This window comes from Anomaloglossus baeobatrachus, chromosome 8 (genome assembly GCF_048569485.1).
Source record: "Anomaloglossus baeobatrachus isolate aAnoBae1 chromosome 8, aAnoBae1.hap1, whole genome shotgun sequence".
Taxonomy (NCBI): domain Eukaryota; kingdom Metazoa; phylum Chordata; class Amphibia; order Anura; family Aromobatidae; genus Anomaloglossus; species Anomaloglossus baeobatrachus.
This window is the reverse complement of record NC_134360.1, coordinates 113,557,998-113,579,611: the sequence shown is the minus strand read 5'-3', so window position 1 is coordinate 113,579,611 and position 21,614 is coordinate 113,557,998. Positions and strand designations below refer to the sequence as shown.

Below are 21,614 nucleotides of genomic sequence, written 5' to 3'. Positions count from 1 at the left end.
TGAGGGGACAGTACAGAGACCTTTCCAAAGATCTTTTTACACCTAGGCCTGCGACTGGAACACGGGGGCATCCGCTACGTCTTGAGGAAAGAAGGTTTAATCATAATCACAGACGAGGATTCTTTACTGTACGAGCAGTGAGACTATGGAACTCTCTGCCGCATGATGTTGTAATGAGTGATTCACTACTAACATTTAAGCAGAGCCTGGATGCCTTTCTTGAAAAATTTAATATTACCAGTTATGTTTATTAGATTTTATGGCAGGGTATTGATCCAGGGAACTAGTCTGATTGCCGGATGTGGAGTCAGGAAGGAAATCTTTTCCCCATTGGAACTTGTTTGCCACATTGGGGTTTTTTTTGCCTTCCTCTGGATCAACATGTTAGGCTACGGGTTGAACTAGATGGACTTAGAGTCTCCCTTCAACCTTAAAAACTATGATACTATGATACTATGATACACTCAGGGGTCGCAGGATGAGAAGGGGGGAGGACATGAGGGCACTCCCCGAATTAATTGATACACGAGTAATGAACATAATGAACAACTTAATCCCCGAAACAGATGCCGAACGATTTTGTCGATCACTACCAACAAGCTTATCACAAGTTCCATCACAACATCAGGATAGGGTTCGGGCCGCAATAATCACCCTCATAGATGCTTGCCAGACAAGCCCCTTCCCAAACAATGTACTACTGACCATAGAACAGTGGCGCATAAATTATCATTCCATTAATCAGGATCCTCCCACCACACAATCAGCTAATACTTTAAACATCCCAACCACACCAGCTATACACCAGCTATACACAATCCAAATCAAAGCCAAACATCAAGATCATATGATGGGCAAAATATTGGCATTCTCCCACAGCAATCACAAATTCCATTGTGGTCTGCCCAAAGTAGCAATATCGCCTCAAATGTCCCAATGCCATCAAGTCATAATGTACTACTACCCCATTTAAATCCCCAGGTGTTACATCCTAGTCAAAGCCAATTTAATCCTACAATACTTCACACTCTCCCTACAATTAACCCTATTACAAATTTAACACAATCCATGTACAATGATCAGGTAGCCTCACAAAATTTATTACAGACACAACAGTTACAAAATCCTTACTCATACAATCCACAAATGTCTAAGGCTATGTGCGCACGTTGCGTACAGTCACTGCAGAAATTTCTGCAGCGATCTGAAGAGCACAGGTGCGCTTTAAATCGCTGCAGAAATGTCCGTAGTGAAAAAAAAAAAGCCGATTCCATGCGCTCTGCCTGCAGCTCCTGCCATAGACAGAGCAGGAGCCGCCGGCAAAGTGCACGGAAGAAGTGACATGTCACTTCTTAGAACGCAGCGCTTCGGCAGAAGCCAAAGCGCTGCGCTCTAAAACGCCACGTGCGCACGGCCCCTGCACAATCTCCATAGACTGTGCAGGGGACGCAGGACGCATGCAGTTACGCTGCGCTACAAAGCGCAGCGTAACTGCATGTATTTACGCAACCTGCGCACATAGCCTAATCCTCAAAATCCAATCTATATTCAACCTATAGGGCAGACAGTATTACCACATTGCTCACAGGTCTTACCTGCTAATTCTGTTGCTGATGTACTAGTCATGCCCTGTTCAAGTAGAACTATTCTAACGAGTGTTACTTTAACATCAGCTGATGCTGATTGCCATATAAAAGTGTAACCCAAGAGGCTGGTAATACAATGAGGATATGTATGAATACATTTTTTTTTCCTTTATAATTTTATTCTAATATGTAATCATCAGATTATGTAAGTGTTAAAGTTTGCCAAAAAATTTGGAGTATTTGCAAACTGAATAATATAGTGTTAAAATATTAAAATATATGAAATGAAGGGAATTTTGTTACTTACCGTAAATTCCTTTTCTTCTAGCTCTTATTGGGAGACCCAGACGATTGGGTATAGCTACTGCCCTCCGGAGGCCACACAAAGCACTACACTAAAAAGTGCAAGGCCCCTCCCCTTCTGGCTATACCCCCCCGTGGTATCACGGGTTCTCCAGTTTTAGTGCCAAAGCAAGAAGGAGGAAGCCAATAACTGGTTTAAACAAATTAACTCCGAATAACGTCGGAGAACTGAAAAACCGTTCAACATGAACAACATGTGTACCCGCAAACAACAAAAAAATCCCGAAGGACAACAGGGCGGGTGCTGGGTCTCCCAATAAGAGCTAGAAGGAATTTACGGTAAGTAACAAAATTCCCTTCTTCTTCAGCGCTCTATTGGGAGACCCAGACGATTGGGACGTCCAAAAGCTGTCCCTGGGTGGGTAAAGAGATACCTCATGTTAGAGCTGCAAAACAGCCCTCCCCTACGGGGGTGTCACTGCCGCCTGCAGGACTCTTCTACCTAAGCTGGCATCCGCCGAAGCATAGGTATGCACCTGATAATGCTTGGTGAAAGTGTGCAGACTCGACCAGGTAGCTGCCTGGCACACTTGTTGAGCCGAAGCCTGGTGTCGTAATGCCCAGGACGCACCCACGGCTCTGGTTGAGTGGGCTTTTAGCCCTGAAGGAACCGGAAGCCCCGCAGAACGGTAGGCCTCTAGAATTGGTTCTTTGATCCATCGAGCCAGGGTGGCTTTAGAAGCCTGCAACCCCTTGCGCGGACCAGCGACAAGGACAAAAAGTGCATCGGAACGGCGCATGGGCGCCGTGCGGGAAATGTAGATTCTGAGTGCTCTCACCAGATCTAGCAAACGTAAGTCCTTTTCATACCGGTGAACCGGATGAGGACAAAAGGAAGGCAAGGATATATCCTGATTAAGATGAAACGAGGATACGACCTTAGGGAGAAACTCCGGAATGGGGCGCAGCACTACCTTGTCCTGGTGGAACACCAGGAAGGGAGCCTTGGATGACAGAGCTGCCAGCTCCGACACTCGCCGAAGCGATGTGATCGCAACAAGAAACGCCACTTTCTGTGACAGGCGAGAAAAGGAAACTTCCTTCAAAGGCTCGAAAGGCGGCTTCTGGAGAGCAACTAGTACCCTGTTCAGATCCCATGGATCTAACGGCCGCCTGTACGGGGGCACAATATGACAGACCCCCTGCAGAAACGTGCGCACCTTAGGAAGACGTGCTAGACGCTTCTGAAAAAACACGGATAGTGCCGAGACTTGCCCTTTAAGGGAGCTGAGCGACAAGCCCTTTTCCAACCCCGATTGCAGGAAGGAAAGAAAGGTGGGCAATGCAAATGGCCAAGGGGATACTCTCTGTGCAGAGCACCAGGATAAGAAAATCTTCCACGTTCTGTGGTAGATCTTAGCAGACGTTGACTTCCTAGCTTGTCTCATTGTGGCTACGACTCCTTGAGATAATCCTGCGGACGCTAGGATCCAGGACTCAATGGCCACACAGTCAGGTTCAGGGCCGCAGAATTCTGATGGAAAAACGGCCCTTGGGACAGTAAGTCTGGTCGGTCTGGCAGTGACCACGGTCGACCGACGTGAGATGCCACAGATCCGGATACCACGATCTCCTCGGCCAGTCTGGGGTGACGAGTATGACGCGGCTGCAATCGGATCTGATCTTGCGTAACACTCTGGGCAAGAGTGCCAGAGGTGGGAAGAGGTATGGGAGCCGGAACTGCGACCAATCTTGAACTAATGCGTCTGCCGCCAGAGCTCTTTGACCGCGCGACCTCGCCATGAATGCCGGGACCTTGTTGTCGTGCCGGGACGCCATTAGGTCGACGTCCGGCACTCCCCATCGGCGACAGATTTCCTGAAACACGTCCGGGTGAAGGGACCACTCCCCTGCGTCCATGCCCTGGCGACTGAGGAAGTCTGCTTCCCAATTTTCTACGCCTGGGATGTGAACCGCGGATATGGTGGAGGCTGTGTCCTCCACCCACATTAGAATGCGCCGGACTTCTTGGAATGCTTGCCGACTGCGCGTCCCTCCTTGGTGGTTGATGTATGCCACCGCTGTGGAGTTGTCCGACTGGATTCGGATCTGCTTTCCTTCCAGCCACTGTTGGAAGGCCAGTAGGGCAAGATACACTGCCCTGATTTCCAGAACATTGATCTGAAGGGTGGACTCCTGCGGAGTCCACGTCCCCTGGGCCCTGTGGTGGAGAAACACTGCTCCCCACCCTGACAGACTCGCATCCGTCGTGACCACTGCCCAGGATGGAGGCAGGAAGGATCTTCCCTGAGACAATGAGGTGGGAAGGAGCCACCATTGTAGAGAGTCCTTGGCCGTCTGGGAAAGAGAGACTTTCCTGTCCAGGGACGTTGACTTCCCGTCCCATTGGCGGAGAATGTCCCATTGAAGTGGGCGCAGATGAAACTGCGCAAAGGGAACTGCTTCCATGGCTGCCACCATCTTCCCGAGGAAGTGCATGAGGCGCCGTAAGGGGTGCGACTGGCCTTGAAGGAGGGATTGCACCCCTGTCTGTAGGGACCGCTGCTTGTTCAGCGGAAGCTTCACTCTCGCTGCTCGAGTATGAAACTCCATGCCAAGATACGTTAGCGACTGTGACGGTGACAGATTCGACTTTGGAAAGTTGATGATCCATCCGAACGTCTGTAGAGTCTCCAGCGTAGCATGTAGACTGAGTTGGCATGCCTCTTGAGAGGGTGCCTTGACAAGTAGATCGTCTAGGTAAGGGATCACCGAGTGTCCCTGAGAGTGCAAGACTGCTACCACCGCCGCCATGACCTTGGTGAAGACCCGGGGGGCTGTCGCCAGACCGAATGGCAGAGCTACGAACTGAAGATGGTCGTTTCCTATCACAAAACGTAGAAAACGTTGATGTTCTGTAGCAATTGGCACGTGGAGATAAGCATCTTTGATGTCTATTGAGGCAAGGAAGTCTCCTTGAGACATTGAGGCAACGACAGAGCGGAGGGTTTCCATCCGGAATCGTCTGGCGTGCACATGTTTGTTGAGCAGCTTTAGATCCAGAACAGGACGGAACGAGCCGTCCTTTTTTGGAACCACAAAGAGATTGGAGTAAAACCCTCGCCCTTGTTCCTGAGGCGGTACAGGAACCACTACTCCTTCCGCTCTTAGGGAGTCCACCGCCTGCAGCAGGGCATCTGCTCGGTCTGGATGTGGGGAGGTTCTGAAGAACCGAGCTGGAGGACGAGAACTGAACTCGATTCTGTACCCGCGAGACAAAATGTTTGTCACCCACCGGTCTTTGACCTGTGACGTCCAAATGTCGGAAAAGCGGGAGAGCCTGCCCCCAACCGGAGATGCGGAGGGGAGGGGCTGGAAGTCATGAGGTAGCCGCTTTGGAAGCGGTTCCTCCATTTGCTTTCTTGGGGCGTGCGTGAGCCCGCCAGGAATCTGAGACTCTTTGCGTCCTCTGAGTCCCTTTGGACGAGGAGAATTGTGTCTTGCCCGAACCTCGAAAGGACTGAAACCTCTGCTGCCATTTTTTCTGCTGAGGTTTGCTTGATCTGGGCTGGGGTAAGGAAGAGTCTTTACCCTTGGACTGTTTAATGATGTCAGCCAATGGCTCGCCAAACAGTCTATCTCTAGATAAAGGCAAGCTGGTTAAACATTTTTTGGAACCAGCATCTGCTTTCCAGTCCTTTAACCACAAGGCTCTGCGCAAAACTACCGAATTGGCGGACGCCATTGAGGTGCGGCTGGTAGATTCTAGGACCGCATTGATAGCGTAAGACGCAAACGCAGACATCTGCGAGGTAAGGGACGCCACTTGCGGCGCCGCTGGATGTATGATAGCATCCACTTTTGCTAAACCAGCTGAAATAGCTTGGAGTGCCCATACGGCTGCGAATGCTGGAGCAAACGACGCGCCGATAGCTTCATAGACAGATTTTAACCAAAGGTCCATCTGTCTGTCATTGGCATCCTTAAGTGAAGCGCCATCCTCCACTGCAACTATGGATCTAGCTGCAAGTTTGGAAATCGGGGGGTCTACTTTTGGACACTGGGTCCAGCGCTTGACCACATCAGGGGGGAAAGGAAAACGTGTATCCTTAGAACGTTTAGCGAAACGCCTTTCTGGATGAGCGTCGTGTTTCTGGATTGATTCTCTGAAGTCAGAGTGATCCAAGAAAGCACTCAATTTACGCTTGGGATAGAGGAAACGAAACTTCTCCTGCTCTGCAGCTGCCTCCTCTGCAGAAGGAGCTGGGGGAGAAATATCCAACAGTCTATTGATGGCTGAGATAAGATCGTTTACCATGGCGTCCCCATCCGGGGTATCCAGATTGAGAGGGGTTCCAGGATAAGACTCCTGATCACTCTCTTCAGACGCATCACAGGGCGACTGATTGCGCTGAGACCCTGAGCAGTGTGATGACGCTGAGGGTCTTTCCCAGCGAGCTCGCTTAGGGTGGCTGGGGCTATCATCTGAGTCATAATACTCAGCCTGGGAAGCCGGGGACCCCCTTGCAGTCTGGACTAATTCCAACTGAGGGGGATTAGAGGACAGAGACCTCGCCGTGTCCATAGACTGAGCCCCAGACATGGATTGCAAAGTTTCAAGGATCTTTGCCATAGTCACAGACATTCCATCAGCAAAAACTGCAAAGTCTGTCCCTGACACCGGGGCAGGACTTACAAGCATCTCAGCCTGGGTCACTACCCCTCCGGACTCCGGCTGGCGAAGCAGCACCGGATCTGAGCATTGCACACAATGGGGGTCTTTGGAACCTGCTGGTAGAGCAGCCCCACATGCAGCACACGCAGTGTACACAGCCCTAGCCTTGGCAGCCTTGCGTTTTGTGGATGACATGTTGCTGCCTCCTCAGAGCGATCTGGGGTCTAGCCAGGAAGCGACCTCACAGTGCAAGAAATAACTAAATATATATATCTGGTGACACAGTACACCAATACACACTGAGGCACTAGAGGGGCCAGCTGAAAAGCCGCTTACCGCCCGCTTAAGAGCGGGTGTGTGTTCTCCAAAAGCCCCCTAGTCCAGGTCTCCCAGAGCCTTGCGTCCTTCCTCCAGCCAGACTGCATGTAATGGCTGCCGGCGTCCTAGGGAGAGGAGGGGGGGCGGGCCCTGGGCGTTCCTGACTAAGAGCGGGAAGCCTGCTTCCCTCTGTGCCTAGTGAGAGGGCTGGAGCATGTAAATCAGGCTCCAGCCCTCGTCGCTGCTGCGAAACAGCGTCTCTCCCCTACCCTGAGTGACAGGGTGGGGGCGGGAACGAAGCGGAGCTAGGCCGCAAAAGCTGGGGACTGGATTTATAAACGCCGCCGCCGTAAAAGCGCGGTCGGCGTGTCCCTGGCGCACCACAAGTCACAGCAGCGCCGCCCGGTCCAGTGGGGGTCGGCGCTGCGTTCCCACAACACAAAGTCCCCCAGTAAACTGTAGGAACACTAACTCCAACGTTACGGTCCCCGGCGCACTACAACACCCAGCCAGCCTGGAGTGTGTCTGCGCCTGCCGGGGACACCGAGTACCTGTATGATGCAGGGCCATGTCCCTGATTGTACTCCTGCTCCGTATCCATCAGGTTCAACTGGGTCTGTGGATGGAGCCCGGCGTCAGAGCTTAGAGGCCGGCAGGATCCCACTTCCACAGAGCCCTACAAGGGGATGTGGAAGGAAAACAGCATGTGGGGCTCCAGCCCCTGTACCAGCAATAGGTACCTCAACCTTACAACACCATCCACGGGTGAGAAGGGAGCATGCTGGGGGCCCCATATGGGCCCTCTTTTCTTCCATCCGAAATAGTCAGCAGCTACTGCTGACTAAAATCTGTGGAGCTATGCGTGGATGTCTGACCTCCTTCGCACAAAGCTTGAAAACTGGAGAACCCGTGATACCACGGGGGGGTATAGCCAGAAGGGGAGGGGCCTTGCACTTTTTAGTGTAGTGCTTTGTGTGGCCTCCGGAGGGCAGTAGCTATACCCAATCGTCTGGGTCTCCCAATAGAGCGCTGAAGAAAAGAAGTGGAATGTTTCCTGTGTGTTCACGATTTTTTGATTAAAATTAAAAATGTAAAGACAATATTATAAATATTTTTTTGTCAATGCATATGTTTGTCATGTTCTTTAAAAACAAGAATGGTATTATATTTAATTATTTTTTGTTACATGTATATGTGCATATTATTATGTTTCCATTTCACCATTATCTAATCTAATTATGGAAAACAATAAAGGTTTTTTTTTTAATTATTCGTATTACTTTGCTATAATTTATTTATATTTTTTTACATTTTTTTATTTGTATTTTTAATTTTTTTAAAAAAAAAACACATTAAATACATAATAATTTAACAAAATAACACATATTTAATTTTACAAAACTAGTAGAATATCTGTATGAATAATTTTAAAAAAGGGAACACACAAAATAGTACATGAATACCATGGTTAAACTCCATTATAAATGTCGTAAGATTGCACAAAGTAGCAAAACCAATTTAAAATCAACGACATTGATGGTTAATGCCAAATTTTCTATCAGACCTGTGATTGCCATTACGGCAATAACGATGTTGTTAACGATGTTGATCACTAGTTATGGTTGTTTAAGAATATCGTTATAAACATCAAGTTGGTTTAATTATAAACTGATGTATATGCTCAAAACACATTTATGTTTCTAGATAAACATTTATTCAAACATAAGATTATAACATACTATGTTAATTTTTAAGGCAACGTACATTCTTAACCATTAAATTTTAATGTCAAACATGCAGCATTTTATGTCTATCGTCAACCAAATGGTGTGTATTTAATAATGGAACTAAAAATCTCGATTAATACACACATACACATTGCAAAATAAGCATTTACTCACCAATAGTAACGCTCCGACGCCACGCTGCACAGCCGGTGTCATGTTACCAGCATCGCATTCCATAAAATTTGGTTACTTTTTAAATTTCTATTATTTTAAAAAAAAAAATTAAAAAAAAAACATTTGAAAAAACATAGAAACACACACGGTCTTTGCAGCAGAGGTACGCCTACGCGGACAGTCGCACATTAATGACATCACCGGTTTACTACTTCCGGTGGCCGCGGGTAACCTCAGTGACAGCTCAGCTGATCGCGCTACTCACCTCATTTGCTGCGTGATGCTGACAGGAGTGGCGGTGTCTTCTGCAGCTCCTGTCACCTGCATGCAGCAGAGCTGGATGCGATGCTGGAGGTCCGTGGATTACGCTGGACATGGAGGGCTTTGTGGGGGTTAATAAATTGGTGACAAGGGAATTTGTTAGTGTTTTTTATTTCTAATAAAGGATTTTTCAGGTGTGTCTGTTTTTTAACTGTAACTTAGGCTGCTTTCACACCTCCGGTTTTTGCAATGCGGCACAATCCGGCACTTTGCAGGAAAAACGCAACCGGTTTTTTTTGCTACCAGTTGCGTTTTTCCTGCATAGACTTTAATTAGTGCCGCATGGCCTTGCATTTCGTCCGGTTTTTGCCGCATGTGGCAGATTTAGCAGATGCGGCGGCTGGATGGAACGTTGCCTGGCACGTTTTTTTGTGCGGCAAAAAACCCGCATCGCGCCGCATCCGGCCGATGCGGCGCTTTTCTCAATGCATCACTATGGATGCAGGATGCGGCGCGATGCGGCAAAAACCGCATCGGGCCGCCGCATGCGGTTTTTGCCACTGCGCATGCTCAGTAGCATGCCGCAAGCGGCAAAAACCGGACAGGCCGCATGTAAAAAACGTATGCAAAGGATGCGGTGTTTTCACCGCATCCGTTGCATAGGTTTCACAGCCGGATTGAGCCGCACGGCTCAAACCGGATGTGTGAAAGCAGCCTTACAGATTAATCATGGAAGGTATCTCGGAGAGACGCCTGACATGATTAATCTAGGATTTAGTGGCAGCTATGGGCTGCCATTAACTCCTTATTACCCCGATTGCCAACGCACCAGGGCAAATCGGGAAGAGCCGGGTACAGTCCCAGAACTGTCGCATCTAATGTATGCGGCAATTCTGGGCATCTGCTGGCTGATATTGTTAGGCTGGTGGGCTCCCCATAACGTGGTGCTCCCCATCCTGAGAATACCAGCCTGCAGCCGTATGGCTTTATCTGGCTGCTATTAAAATAGTGGGGGGACCGCACGCCGTTTTTTTATATTATTTATTTATTTATTTCTCTGATCCATAGTGACACGCTCACCGGCGGCTGTGATTGGTTGTAGTTAGACATCTGTCAATCAGCGTATGGGCGTGTCTATCAGCAACCAATCATAGGCGCCAGTGGGCGGGCAAAGCAGGGAATACGAGATTGTTTAATGAGCGGCCGGCTTTTCCAAAAAAGGAAAAGCCGATGCAGTTTAGAGAACAGCCGTGCAGCGCCGCGCCGGTGATCGGGGAACGGTGAGTATGCGAGAGGGGTACTCCATCAGTCACTCTGGTGATTAGCGGTCACCGGTGAGTCCTTCACGGGTAACCGCTAATCAGGACGCGACACAGACAGATGACAAGACACGTGACAATGAAGTAGGGTGAAGTTCACCCCAGTTCATTCTCTACGCGCGACTCTGTCTGCTGTCAGCGGGTATGTATCTTCGACATTGTGCAACACAAACACGCATAAATTAACACGGACAGCACATACACATGTCAGTTATTTCTCTCACGCATAAACGGACAATCAACACGCACACACGGCTAGCATACGCAGTTCACACAGATGCCACACGGACCATAACAACGGACAGAAAAACGGGACACGGACACGAAAAACGGACGTAACACATGTGCGTGGATTTACAAGGACGTGTGAAGGGGGCCTAAGTGAGAGTGGAGCCCAGACGTGATTTTTCAGCTGACAGTCATATCAGATCCTGAAGCAATACCTGGGAGGACCGAGGGATCTGTTAAATGTCAGTTTTTGTCTGACAGCGTTTATATTAACCCTTTCACGACCGGCCGATTTTTCGCTTTCCGTTTTTTTTTTTCGCCATTCTTTTTCTGAGAGACGTAACTTTTTTATTTTTCAGTCAATATGGTCATGTGAGGGCTCATTTTTTGCGGAACGAGCTGTACTTTTAAATGAAACCATCAGTTTTACCATATTGTGTACTAGAAAATGGCAAAAAAATTCCAAATGCTGAAAAATTGCAAAAAAAGTGCGATAGCACTATGGTTTTTGAGATATTTTATTCACTGTGTTCACTATATGGTAAAACTGATGTGTGGGTGTGATGCCTCAGGTCAGTGCGAGTTCGTAGACACCAAACATGTATAGGTTTACTTTTATATAAGGGGTTAAAAAAAAATCGGAAGTTTGTCCGAAAAAAGTGGCGCACGTTTTACGCCATATTCCGTGACCCGTAGCGTTCTCATTTTTCGGGATCTTAGGCTCAATGACGGCTTATTTTTTGCGTCTCGAGCTGACGTTTTTAACGGTACCATTTTTGCGCAGATGCTACGTTTTGATCGCCTCTTATTGCATTTTGCGCAAAAGTTGTGGCAACAAAAAAACGTCGTTTTGGCGTTTGGAATTTTTTTGCCGCTACGCCGTTTACTGATCAGATTAATTGATTTTATATTTTGATAGATCGGGCGTTTCTGAACACGGCGATACCAAATGTGTGTATATTTTTTATTTTTTTAACCCTTTAATTTTCAATGGGGCGAATGGGGGGTGATTTGAACTTTTAGGTTTTTTTGTTTTTTTTAAATTTTTTAAAACTTATTTTTTTACTTTTTTTTTTTATTTTACTAGTCCCCCTAGGGGGCTATTGCGATCAGCATTCCGATCGCTCTGCAGTATCTGCTGATCACAGCTGGAAGGCTGTAAACAGCAGATACGCTGTCTTTCTCTTTTGCTGTGCCCCGGGCACAGCGAAAGTGAAACCAATTCATGTGTAGTACAGGAGTCATCACATGACCCTGTGCTACCATGACAACTATCGGGAGTCACGTGATCGCGTCACGTGACTTCCGGTTTCGGCGGTAAGTAAAACTTTACCGCGATCGCGCTTATAATGGCGCTGTCATGTATTGACAGCGCCATATAAGGGGTTAATCGGCACGAGCAGATAACGATTCTGCTCGTGCCTAGCAGGCACACATCTCAGCTGTGAAAATCAGCTGAGATGTGTGCCGATCGCGGCATGCTGCCGCCGGAGGACCGCGGGCAGTAAGATTATGTCATTTAGGACGTAATTTTACGGCCCGCGGTCATTAAGGGGTTAATAAAAGGGACACAAGATTAGATCTGCAGAAGACTGGTGAGACGGTTCCTGTTTGCTTTGATATAGAGGTTAATGATCCATACTATCATCGCTGCCTTCCTAAAACAGTGGTGTTTTTGACATAGAGGATATTGATCCATATTATCATCGCTGCCTTCTATTTAGTAGTGTACTGCTGCCTTACAACATCCATAAGGTATTTATAGGGTAGTACACCATTATACATGTGCCACATGCTACACATGGTGGTTTATGTTGATTGTCGTTGATTTTAAACATTATTTATTAAAAGTTAATTTTTAGGTGTCTTTTGGCTGGGTACTTAACTATATCTATGAAAATGAGAAATTGTCAAAATAACAAAATAATGCATTGCTTTCAGACCTCAAATAATGCCAAGAAAACAAGTTCATAATAATTTAGAAACAACAATAAAAATAATGTATTAACTCAGGGAGAGTTCAGAAATCAATATTTTGTGGAATAACCATAATTTTTAATCACAGCTTTCATGTGTCTTGGCATGCTTTCCACCAGTCTTTCACACTGCTTTTGGGTGACCTTATGTCACTCCTGGTTCAAAAATGTAAGCAGTTTTTCTTTGCTTGATTGCTTGTGACTATCCACCTTCCTCTTGATTACATTTCAGAGGTTTTCAATGAGGTTCAGGTCTGGAGATTGGGCTGGCCATGACAGGGTGTTGATGTCGTGGTCCTTCATCCACACATTGATTGACCTAGCTGTGTGGCATGGCGCATTGACCTGCTGCAAAAAACAGTCCCCAGAGTTGGGAAACATTGCCTGAGCAGAAGGAAGCAACTATTTTTCCAGGATAACCTTGTATGCGGCTTGATTCACACGTCCTTCGCAAAGTTTAATCTGCCTAATTCCAGCCTTGCTGAAGCATCCCCAGATCATCACTGATCCCCCACTAAATTTCACAGTGGCTGCAAGACACTGTGGCTTGTACGCCTCTCCAGGTCTCTGTATTACTATTTGCCATTCCTTTTGTTGATCACTTGATGTCATCCTGCGGTTGCTGAGTGACATTTGAATAAGATAACGCCATCCCAGTCAGTGGAGAGTCACTTTTGCCCTCTGCCGGTCTGTAGCTTTGTTGTCCCCAATGTCTGCGGCTTGACCTTGTTGTAATGGACTGCCATGTTACAAATTTTAAGGATGGAGGCAACATGATGCTCACTGTATCCCTCTGCTAGTAAAGCCAGAATTGAGCCCTTTTTTTCCTCACTCAAGACTTTTCTTTTCAATTCCTTTGACATGGTTAAAAGTAGATTTTGGATACTCACCGTAAAATCTCTTTTTTGGAGCCTTCATTGGGGGACACAGAGACCATGGGTTGTATGCTGCTGCCACTAGGAGGCGACACTAAGCAAAAAAAGGAAAACTCCTCCTATGCAGTATACACCCACCAACTGGTATCATTCCTCAGTTTAGTGAGAAAGCAATAGGAGATAACAAGGAAGAACGAACAATCTTACAGAAGTGAACATTAACTCAACATTCAACAGTAACATTGAACAGTAACATATGTCCAACACAAGGGCGGGTGCTGTGTCCCCCAATAAAGACTCCAAGAAAGAGATTTTACGGTGAGTACCCAAAATCTACTTTTCTTTATCGCCTCATTGGGGGACACAGAGACCATGGGACGTCCTAAAGCAGTCCCACGGGTGGGTCTAATGTTACTCTCAGGGCCGGCCTCGGTCCACTGCAGCCTGCAGAACACGTCTACCGAGGCTCGCATCGGAGGATGCAAAAGTGTGGACCCTGTAGAACTTCGTGAAAGTGTGGAGCGAAGACCAGGTGGCCGCTTTACAAAGCTGCGACGCTGGAGCGTGGTGACGGACCGCCCACGAAGCTCCCACCGCCCTGGTGGAGTGGGCCGTAATCCTGAGTGGGCGCGTTCTCCCTCTTACCCGGTAGGCTTCCAGTACGGCAGAGCGAATCCATCGCGCAATGGAGGACTTGGAGGCAGGTAGGCCTCTGCGCGGGCCAGACGGGAGCACAAAGAGGGAATCCGACTGTCTGAATTGAGACGTCCTAGAAATGTACAGGCGGAGAGCTCTGACCAACTCCAGCTTGTGGAGAAGAACCTCGCGAGGGTGCGACGGTTTCGGGCAAAAGGAAGGCAGAACAATGTCCTCGTTAAGATGGAAAGAGGAGACCACCTTGGGCAGAAAGGACGGTACCGGATGGAGGACTACCTTATCTTGGTGGAAAACAAGATATGGAGAGCGGCAGGAAAGCGCCACTAGTTCAGATACCCGCCTGATTGACGTGATGGCAACTAAGAAGGCTACCTTCCAAGAGAGGAACGATAGAGACACCTCTTGCATAGGTTCGAAGGGGGAATGCTGTAAAACAGACAGAACCAGGTTGAGGTCCCAGGGCTCCACCGGAGGCTGAATGGGGGGTACCGAATGCGCAGCCCCCTGAATGAATGTGCGAACCTGAGAGCGAGAAGCAATCCTCTTCTGAAAGAGAATGGAAAGAGCAGACACCTGCCCTTTGAGAGAGCTGAGTGCTAGCCCAGCGTCCAGACCAGACTGCAGGAAGGACAACAGAACTGGCAAGGAGAAGGTCATGGCTGTGACCTGGTTAGCTTCGCACCAGCGGAAATAGGCCTTCCACGTACGGTGGTAGATGCGGGAAGAGGAAGGCTTCCGTGCTTTGATCATTGTCTGGACGACCCCTTCTGAGAATCCCGAGGAAGTTAATACTGCGGCTTCAACAGCCATGCCGTTAAATTGAGCGACTGTGAATTCTGGTGAAGAAAAGGCCCCTGAGTGAGAAGGTCCTGGACGTCTGGAAGTCTCCACGGAACGTCGGCGAGAAGGTGCACGAGCTCTGCGTACCACGGGCGACAGGGCCAGTCTGGGGCCACGAGAATCACCGGAACTCCTTCCGCCTTGATCTTCTTGACTAGCTTGGGAATAAGCGGAAGCGGAGGAAAGAGGTACGGCAGAGAGAACTGCGACCAGGGGATCGCTAGGGCGTCCGTTGCGAGCGCCAGTGGGTCTCTTGCTCTGGAGACTAACTGGGGCACCTTGTGATTCCACCTGGAGGCCAGGAAATCCACGTCGGGGGTCCCCCACCTGGAACAGATCTGTTGGAAGATTCTGGGATTGAGGGACCACTCTCCCGCGTCGAGGCCTTCTCGGCTGAGGAAGTTGGCGGCCCAATTGTCCACACCCGGGATGTGGACCGCCGAAATTGCTGGGATGTTCTGTTCGGCCCAGTCGAGGATTTGAGATACCTCTCTCATCGCCGTTCGGCTGCGTGTTCCACCCTGATGGTTTATGTAGGCCACAGTGGTTGCATTGTCGGACTGCACCCGAACTGGGTGTCCGCGAAGCAGAGCCGTCCAGTGAAAGAGGGCTAGGCGAACTGACCTGAGTTCCAAGATGTTGATGGGAAGCTTGGTTTCCGGCTCGGTCCAGCGACCCTGCACTGTGAGGTCCTGGAATGTGGCTCCCCATCCTAGCAGGCTGGCGTCTGTCGTGATGACCTTCCATTGAAGGGGAAGAAATGATCTCCCTTGGAGGGTGAGGGGAGAGCATTTCCACCATTCCAATGACTGTCTGACTCGAGGAGGGATCGCAATTGGCCGATCCAGGGAGTGAAGAGACTTGTCCCATGTCGCTAAAAGGAAACCCTGAAGAGGGCGAGTATGGAATTGACTGTAGGGTACCGCTTCCATTGACGCCACCATCTTCCCGAGAGTGCTCATGCAGTACCGAAGGGAGCAACGGGGTGCTCGTTGGAGCTTCCAAATCCCCTTGAGAATAGCTGAGAGCTTGTCCTTGGGCAGAAGAACCCTCGCCTGCGAGGTGTCGAAGATCATGCCGAGGAACGAGATGCGTTGAGACGGGATCAGAGATGACTTTGGTCTGTTGATCAACCATCCGAGACGGGTTAGAGTATCCAGAGTGATGTTGAGACTGTCGCGGCACTCCGATGCCGAGGGAGCTTTGATCAAAATGTCGTCCAGGTACGAGATGGCTAGAATTCCCCGGGTCCGAAGAATAGCCATGACAGTAGCCATCACCTTGGTGAAGACTCTGGGTGCTGTCGAGAGCCCGAATGGGAGAGCAGTGAACTGAAAGTGTTCCTCCTGAACCACGAAGCGTAAGAATCTCTGATGAGCTGGAAAGATCGGGATGTGGAGATAGGCGTCCTGGATGTCCACCGAGCAAAGGAACTCCCCGGGTTCCATGGACGCTATCACTGAGCGCAGAGTCTCCATGCGGAATCGCCGGAGACGGACCCGCCTGTTGAAGCGCTTGAGATCCAGAATGGGGCGGACAGTGCCATTCTTTTTCGGCACCACAAAGAGGTTTGAATAAAAACCCCGGAATCTGTCTTGAGGGGGGACGGGGATGATGACCCCGGAGTCTCGCATGGACTGGATGGCTGCGAAGAAGCCCTTGATGAGGGAGAGATCCTTGGGGAGCGTACTGCCTGCCTGGAGGGGAGCTGACCCGGGGTAAGAGCTAATTCTATGGATAATCATTTAAAGAGACATTTTTTTTTTTTTTTTGTAAAAACTGAGCCCCCCATGACCCGGGACAAGGGATGGGTACCTGTCCCGGTGGCTGATAGTCCTCCTTGGCTTGATCCTGGCCTCCTGGGAAAGACATAGGGAGACGGGTATCTTCCAATGATTTTTTGTCTCCCCTCCCTGATCAGGCCGGCTGTGGAGGGCGAGCGTGCAGGGGGAGGGGGGCAAGGACCATCCGCCTGTCCTCTGTGCGGATGCCCCCCAAACAGTCTTGAGAGTGTTAGGGGGGTAGGGTCCTGCCAGACAGGCACGGAAGACAACGGAAGTGGCGGACGGACCCCACTTCTGTGCGACCGGCCTCTAGGGAGGAGAGCAGGGTGAGCGATTACACCCTGTCGCCCGACGAGCTGTGTCTGAAACGAAAAAGCAAAAGATTAAAAAATACAAACCTGAGGGGCTGGGAGCAGCCCCAAGTGTGTCCACCTCCTATGGACACTAAGCTTAAACTAAGGAATGATGCCAGTTGGTGGGTGTATACTGCATAGGAGGAGTTTTCCTTTTTTTGCTTAGTGTCACCTCCTAGTGGCAGCAGCATACAACCCATGGTCTCTGTGTCCCCCAATGAGGCGATAAAGAAAAGTTATTTTTTCATTTATTACTTTAGGGATATTACTAGCACTTGCTATGCCATCCAGCTTGTCCTATTGCAAGAGGATTGTGAAGACCACAGCAGTAAATAACATTTTGTTCAGGTGATCACCTAATCAGAAGTACATTAAGTAGAATGAGGTGTACTCTGGTTGGAATTCAACTGACACTGGAATGGAATGGCTGTCGACCATGTAGAGAAGCTGATTTTTATAAAACTGTGCAGTGGTCTCTTAATTTTTGCCAGGGCTGTTTATACTAGGAGGCCCCCAGGATGGGACATATATACAAGGATGGGGACAAATAAACCAGGATGAGGACATATACTACAGGAGTGGCCCAAGAAGGGGACATATAAACCAGGAGAAGGACATGAAAACCAGAAAGGGGACAGCAACCTGGGTAGGGACATACATACCAAAATGTGCCCACAAAGACCCGATACAACCACCAGGTAGGCCCATCGTATCGGGGAATGAGGGTCTCTGTGAACCTGTATGGAGATTCCTAGATTACTATTTGAAACCAATAGTTAGTATGCAGCCATCACATATTTGTGATTCCACTGAGTTCCTAAAAAGAATACAGGATATCACCTTGGAAGCAAATATGATGATTGTAACAGTATGTAATTACTAATCTTATATGTGAAATATAGTAGAGACTCTGTATATAGCTGCCTAGTGTTGCATATAATAACTGTATATGGATCACGCTGCCCTGTGTTGGTGTTTCCCTTGAATTGTTTTATAGATCAATTTTTAAATTTACACCTTTTTTGCACTGTGTGACATCCAAATTTATAATTAATAAAAGGAATTTACAGATTATACTGTTTATTTGAAAGACTTTTTAAAAATTATTTAAAGAAAAGATTTAAAAAAATACTGTTCAGTTCCCCCCAATTTTGATACCTAGCCAAGATAAAGAATGACAGCTAGTGGCTGGTATTCTCAGGCTAGGGTGACCCGTGCTTATTGAGCTCCCCAGGCTAAAAATAGCAGCCTGCAGCCATCCAGAATTATCGCATCCATTAGATATTACAATCCCAGAACTTTACCAGGCTCTTCCCAATTGCCCTGGAGCGGTGAGGTTGCAATCAGGGTAATAAGGGGTTAATAACAGCCTACAGCTACCACTAAGCCATAGATTTGTAATGGGAGGCGTTTATGAGCCACCCCCATTACTAATCTGTAAGTGAAAAGAAATAAACACAAACACCCAAAAAATCCTTTATTTGGAATAAAAGACAAAAAAAACCCTCTTACACTCAGGGCTGTGGAGTCGGAGTCGGAGTCGTGGAGTCGGAGTCGGAGTCGGAGCTCATTTTGGTGGAGTCGGAGTCGGAGTCGGAGTCGGTATAAAATGCACCGACTCCGACTGCTAAAATATATAATAAATTGGGGACAGGAGTGCAATGCAGAATGTGCTGAATATTTTACTAAATAACAACATTTAGTATAATGCTTATATTTAAGTGAAAAATTTATTGTAGTACAATGTGAACATCAGACATTTAATTGTTTTTATGATACAATAATCAAGATATTTGGATAGAACATAAAATATTTATTGGAATACAACTTTAGAACACAAAAAAACTAATAAATTGTAAATATGTAATATATATAATATATATATATATATATACAGTGTATATACACACACACAAGATATATATGTAATCTACTGTATATTACATAGTGTATTACATATTTACAATTTATTACAGTTTTTTGTGTTCTAAAGTTGTATTCCAATAAATATATTTTATGTTCTATCCAAATATCTTGATTATTGTATCATAAAAATTATTAAATGTCTAATGTTCACATACACATATTCATGTACTACAATAAATTTTTCACCTAACTATAAGCAATATATGTAGGAGTCGGAGTCGGAGCCGGAGTCGGAGTCGGAGCCGGAGTCGGAGTCGGTGCAAGAGAATTTGAGGAGTCGGAGTCGGAGTCGAAGGTTTGGCTTACCGACTCCACAGCCCTGCTTACACTACTTTATTAACTACAGAAACACCCCTGAAAGTCTGACGTAATCCACACGATGTCCCATGACGATTCCAGCTTTGCTACATCTGAATCACAGCGCGTGATCATGGAACATGACCGCATGCTGTAACTGCAGGCAGAGACTGAGTGAGCCATGTGATCAGCGATGATATCACTCAGGTTAGTTGCGGTTACAGCTGGAGGTTCCCACGGTCCTCCACCTGTGACCGTAGGTAACCTATCGCTAGAAAAACAGAGGGGAGAGGGCACCAGCATTAATATAGAAGTAAAACTCCGTGCATGCACAAAAACTGACCAGAAAATAAACAAAGGAGAAAGTGAAAAACTGCACTGGAGTTCACAATAAAGCTCAAACCATCATAAGTGCATGCTAACAAAAAGTGAAAATATTTATTGCAATAATGCACCTAAAAACATTTAAAAAAGTGGAACCCACAGTTAAGAGGGTATCCAGCACAATATACCCATGAATACAGAATACATATAAAAAGCTGCTAACATGACATAGTAAAAAGGCAAACAATAATCATCGAGGTAAATAAAGTATTATATTACCATATGAAAAAGAGATCATAGCTGCCCTAATGTGCAAGAGATTAATGGATCAGCATAAAGCACATGGGTTTAAGGGATAGAAGAGCATAGTGTCTGTGATTTGGAATCAGTTGGACGCTGTCATACAGGCTGAGGGCACGTCTGATTGCAACCAATCACAGACACCGATGGGCAGGGAAAGCAGTGCATATGCATGATGGTTAATGCTCGGCCCCGTACGTGAATGAGCGGCGCGGGAGCAGTTACAGCAGCGCTGGAGCCTCGGGAAGTATAGCGCACCTGCTCCTATCCCCCTATCCATTCTATCGCCATTTTAATCCCTGGATTCTGGTCCCCATAAACTTATATGGGGACCAGCATCAGGCCAAATATCCAAGATCAATCCCGGGCCAAAATTGGATTTATTTTAAATCCGTTTAGGTCCGCCAGTCCCGGTTATCTGTGAGTCTGCCAATCACTAAACTTGTGTAATTGCAATAATTTTCTGGAAGAAATACTACATTTTCTGGACCAATTTCAAGAGTGCCAACACTTTCGGCAATGACTGTATACTATATATGTTTATGTGTGTTCTGAATATTCGCAAGACATAGTTTCGCTTGCATAAACAAGTTCACTCACTTGCAGTACTTGTTCTTTCTGGGATACAGTTTGCTTCAGTCTCACGATGTTGTTCTCTTTAGTACAGGTCTCTTCTTCAAGGTTTTTAAGATGCTGACTCTTTTCCTGCATTTCTCTCTGAAGTTTATGTAGTGCTCCATGTAATTCCTGACAAAAAATATTGATTATTATTATTATGTAATGTACAAAAACGTTTAATGTTCTTATAATTTATGCAATTAAAGGGTTTTCCCCAGGGTGGTCGGTGGTTTTTGAAATCTTCAGTTTGTATCCAAGGTTATAATTTGAGATCCTGATGGGCGCTATCTCTTAGGGGTACTTTGCACACTACGACATCGCAGGTGCGATGTCGGTGGGGGTCAAATTGAAAGTGATGCATATCCGGCATCGCAGGCGATATCGTAGTGTGTAAATACTAGATGATACGATTAACGAGCGCAAAAGCGTCGTAATCGTATCATCGGTGTAGCGTCGGCGAATTCCATAATTACGCTGACGCGACGGTCCGATATTGTTCCTCGCTCCTGCGGCAGTACACATCACTGTGTGTGAAGTTGCAAGAGCGAGGAACATCTCCTACCTGCGTCACCACGGCTCCAGTAGGATATGCGGAAAGAAGGAGGTGGGCGGGATGTTTACATCCCGCTCATCTCCGCCCCTCCGCTCCTATTGGCTGCCTGCCGTGTAACGTCGCAATGACGCCGCACGACCCGCCCCCTTAACAAGGAGGCGGTTCGCCGGCCAGAGCGACGTCGCATGCCAGGTGAGTACCTGTGAAGCTGCCGTAGCGATAATATTCGCTACGGCAAATATCACAATGATATCGCAGCTGCGACGGGGGCGGGGACTATTGTGCTCGGCATCGCAGCATCGGCTTGCGATGTCGCAGCGTGCAAAGTACCCCTTAGTGTTGGGAACGATGATAGGTAAACATATAACCCTCCCTAACTACTATTCATCAATATAATTAGTAACTCCCTTTTTTTTTTTAACAAAATGTTGGGTTTGGTGCACCTCCACAATGTGGATTCTCTTGTAATGGGAGGTGACACTAATTTGGCTATTGAACTATTCTCAGATATAACGAATGA

The 21,614-nt window shown here is 47.4% G+C and overlaps 1 protein-coding gene across 7 annotated transcripts in view; it reads right to left on the bottom strand.

The window, feature by feature from the left end:
* PDE4DIP (phosphodiesterase 4D interacting protein) overlaps positions 1 to 21,614 on the bottom strand; it is a 1,984,767-nt gene that overhangs the window by 1,189,545 nt on the left and 773,608 nt on the right. For all 7 annotated transcript variants that reach the window (XM_075321961.1, XM_075321954.1, XM_075321957.1 and 4 more), the window contains one exon: positions 20,524 to 20,670. In XM_075321961.1, the coding sequence (XP_075178076.1) occupies positions 20,524 to 20,670 (147 nt within the window). The remainder of the gene's footprint in view (positions 1 to 20,523; positions 20,671 to 21,614) is intronic.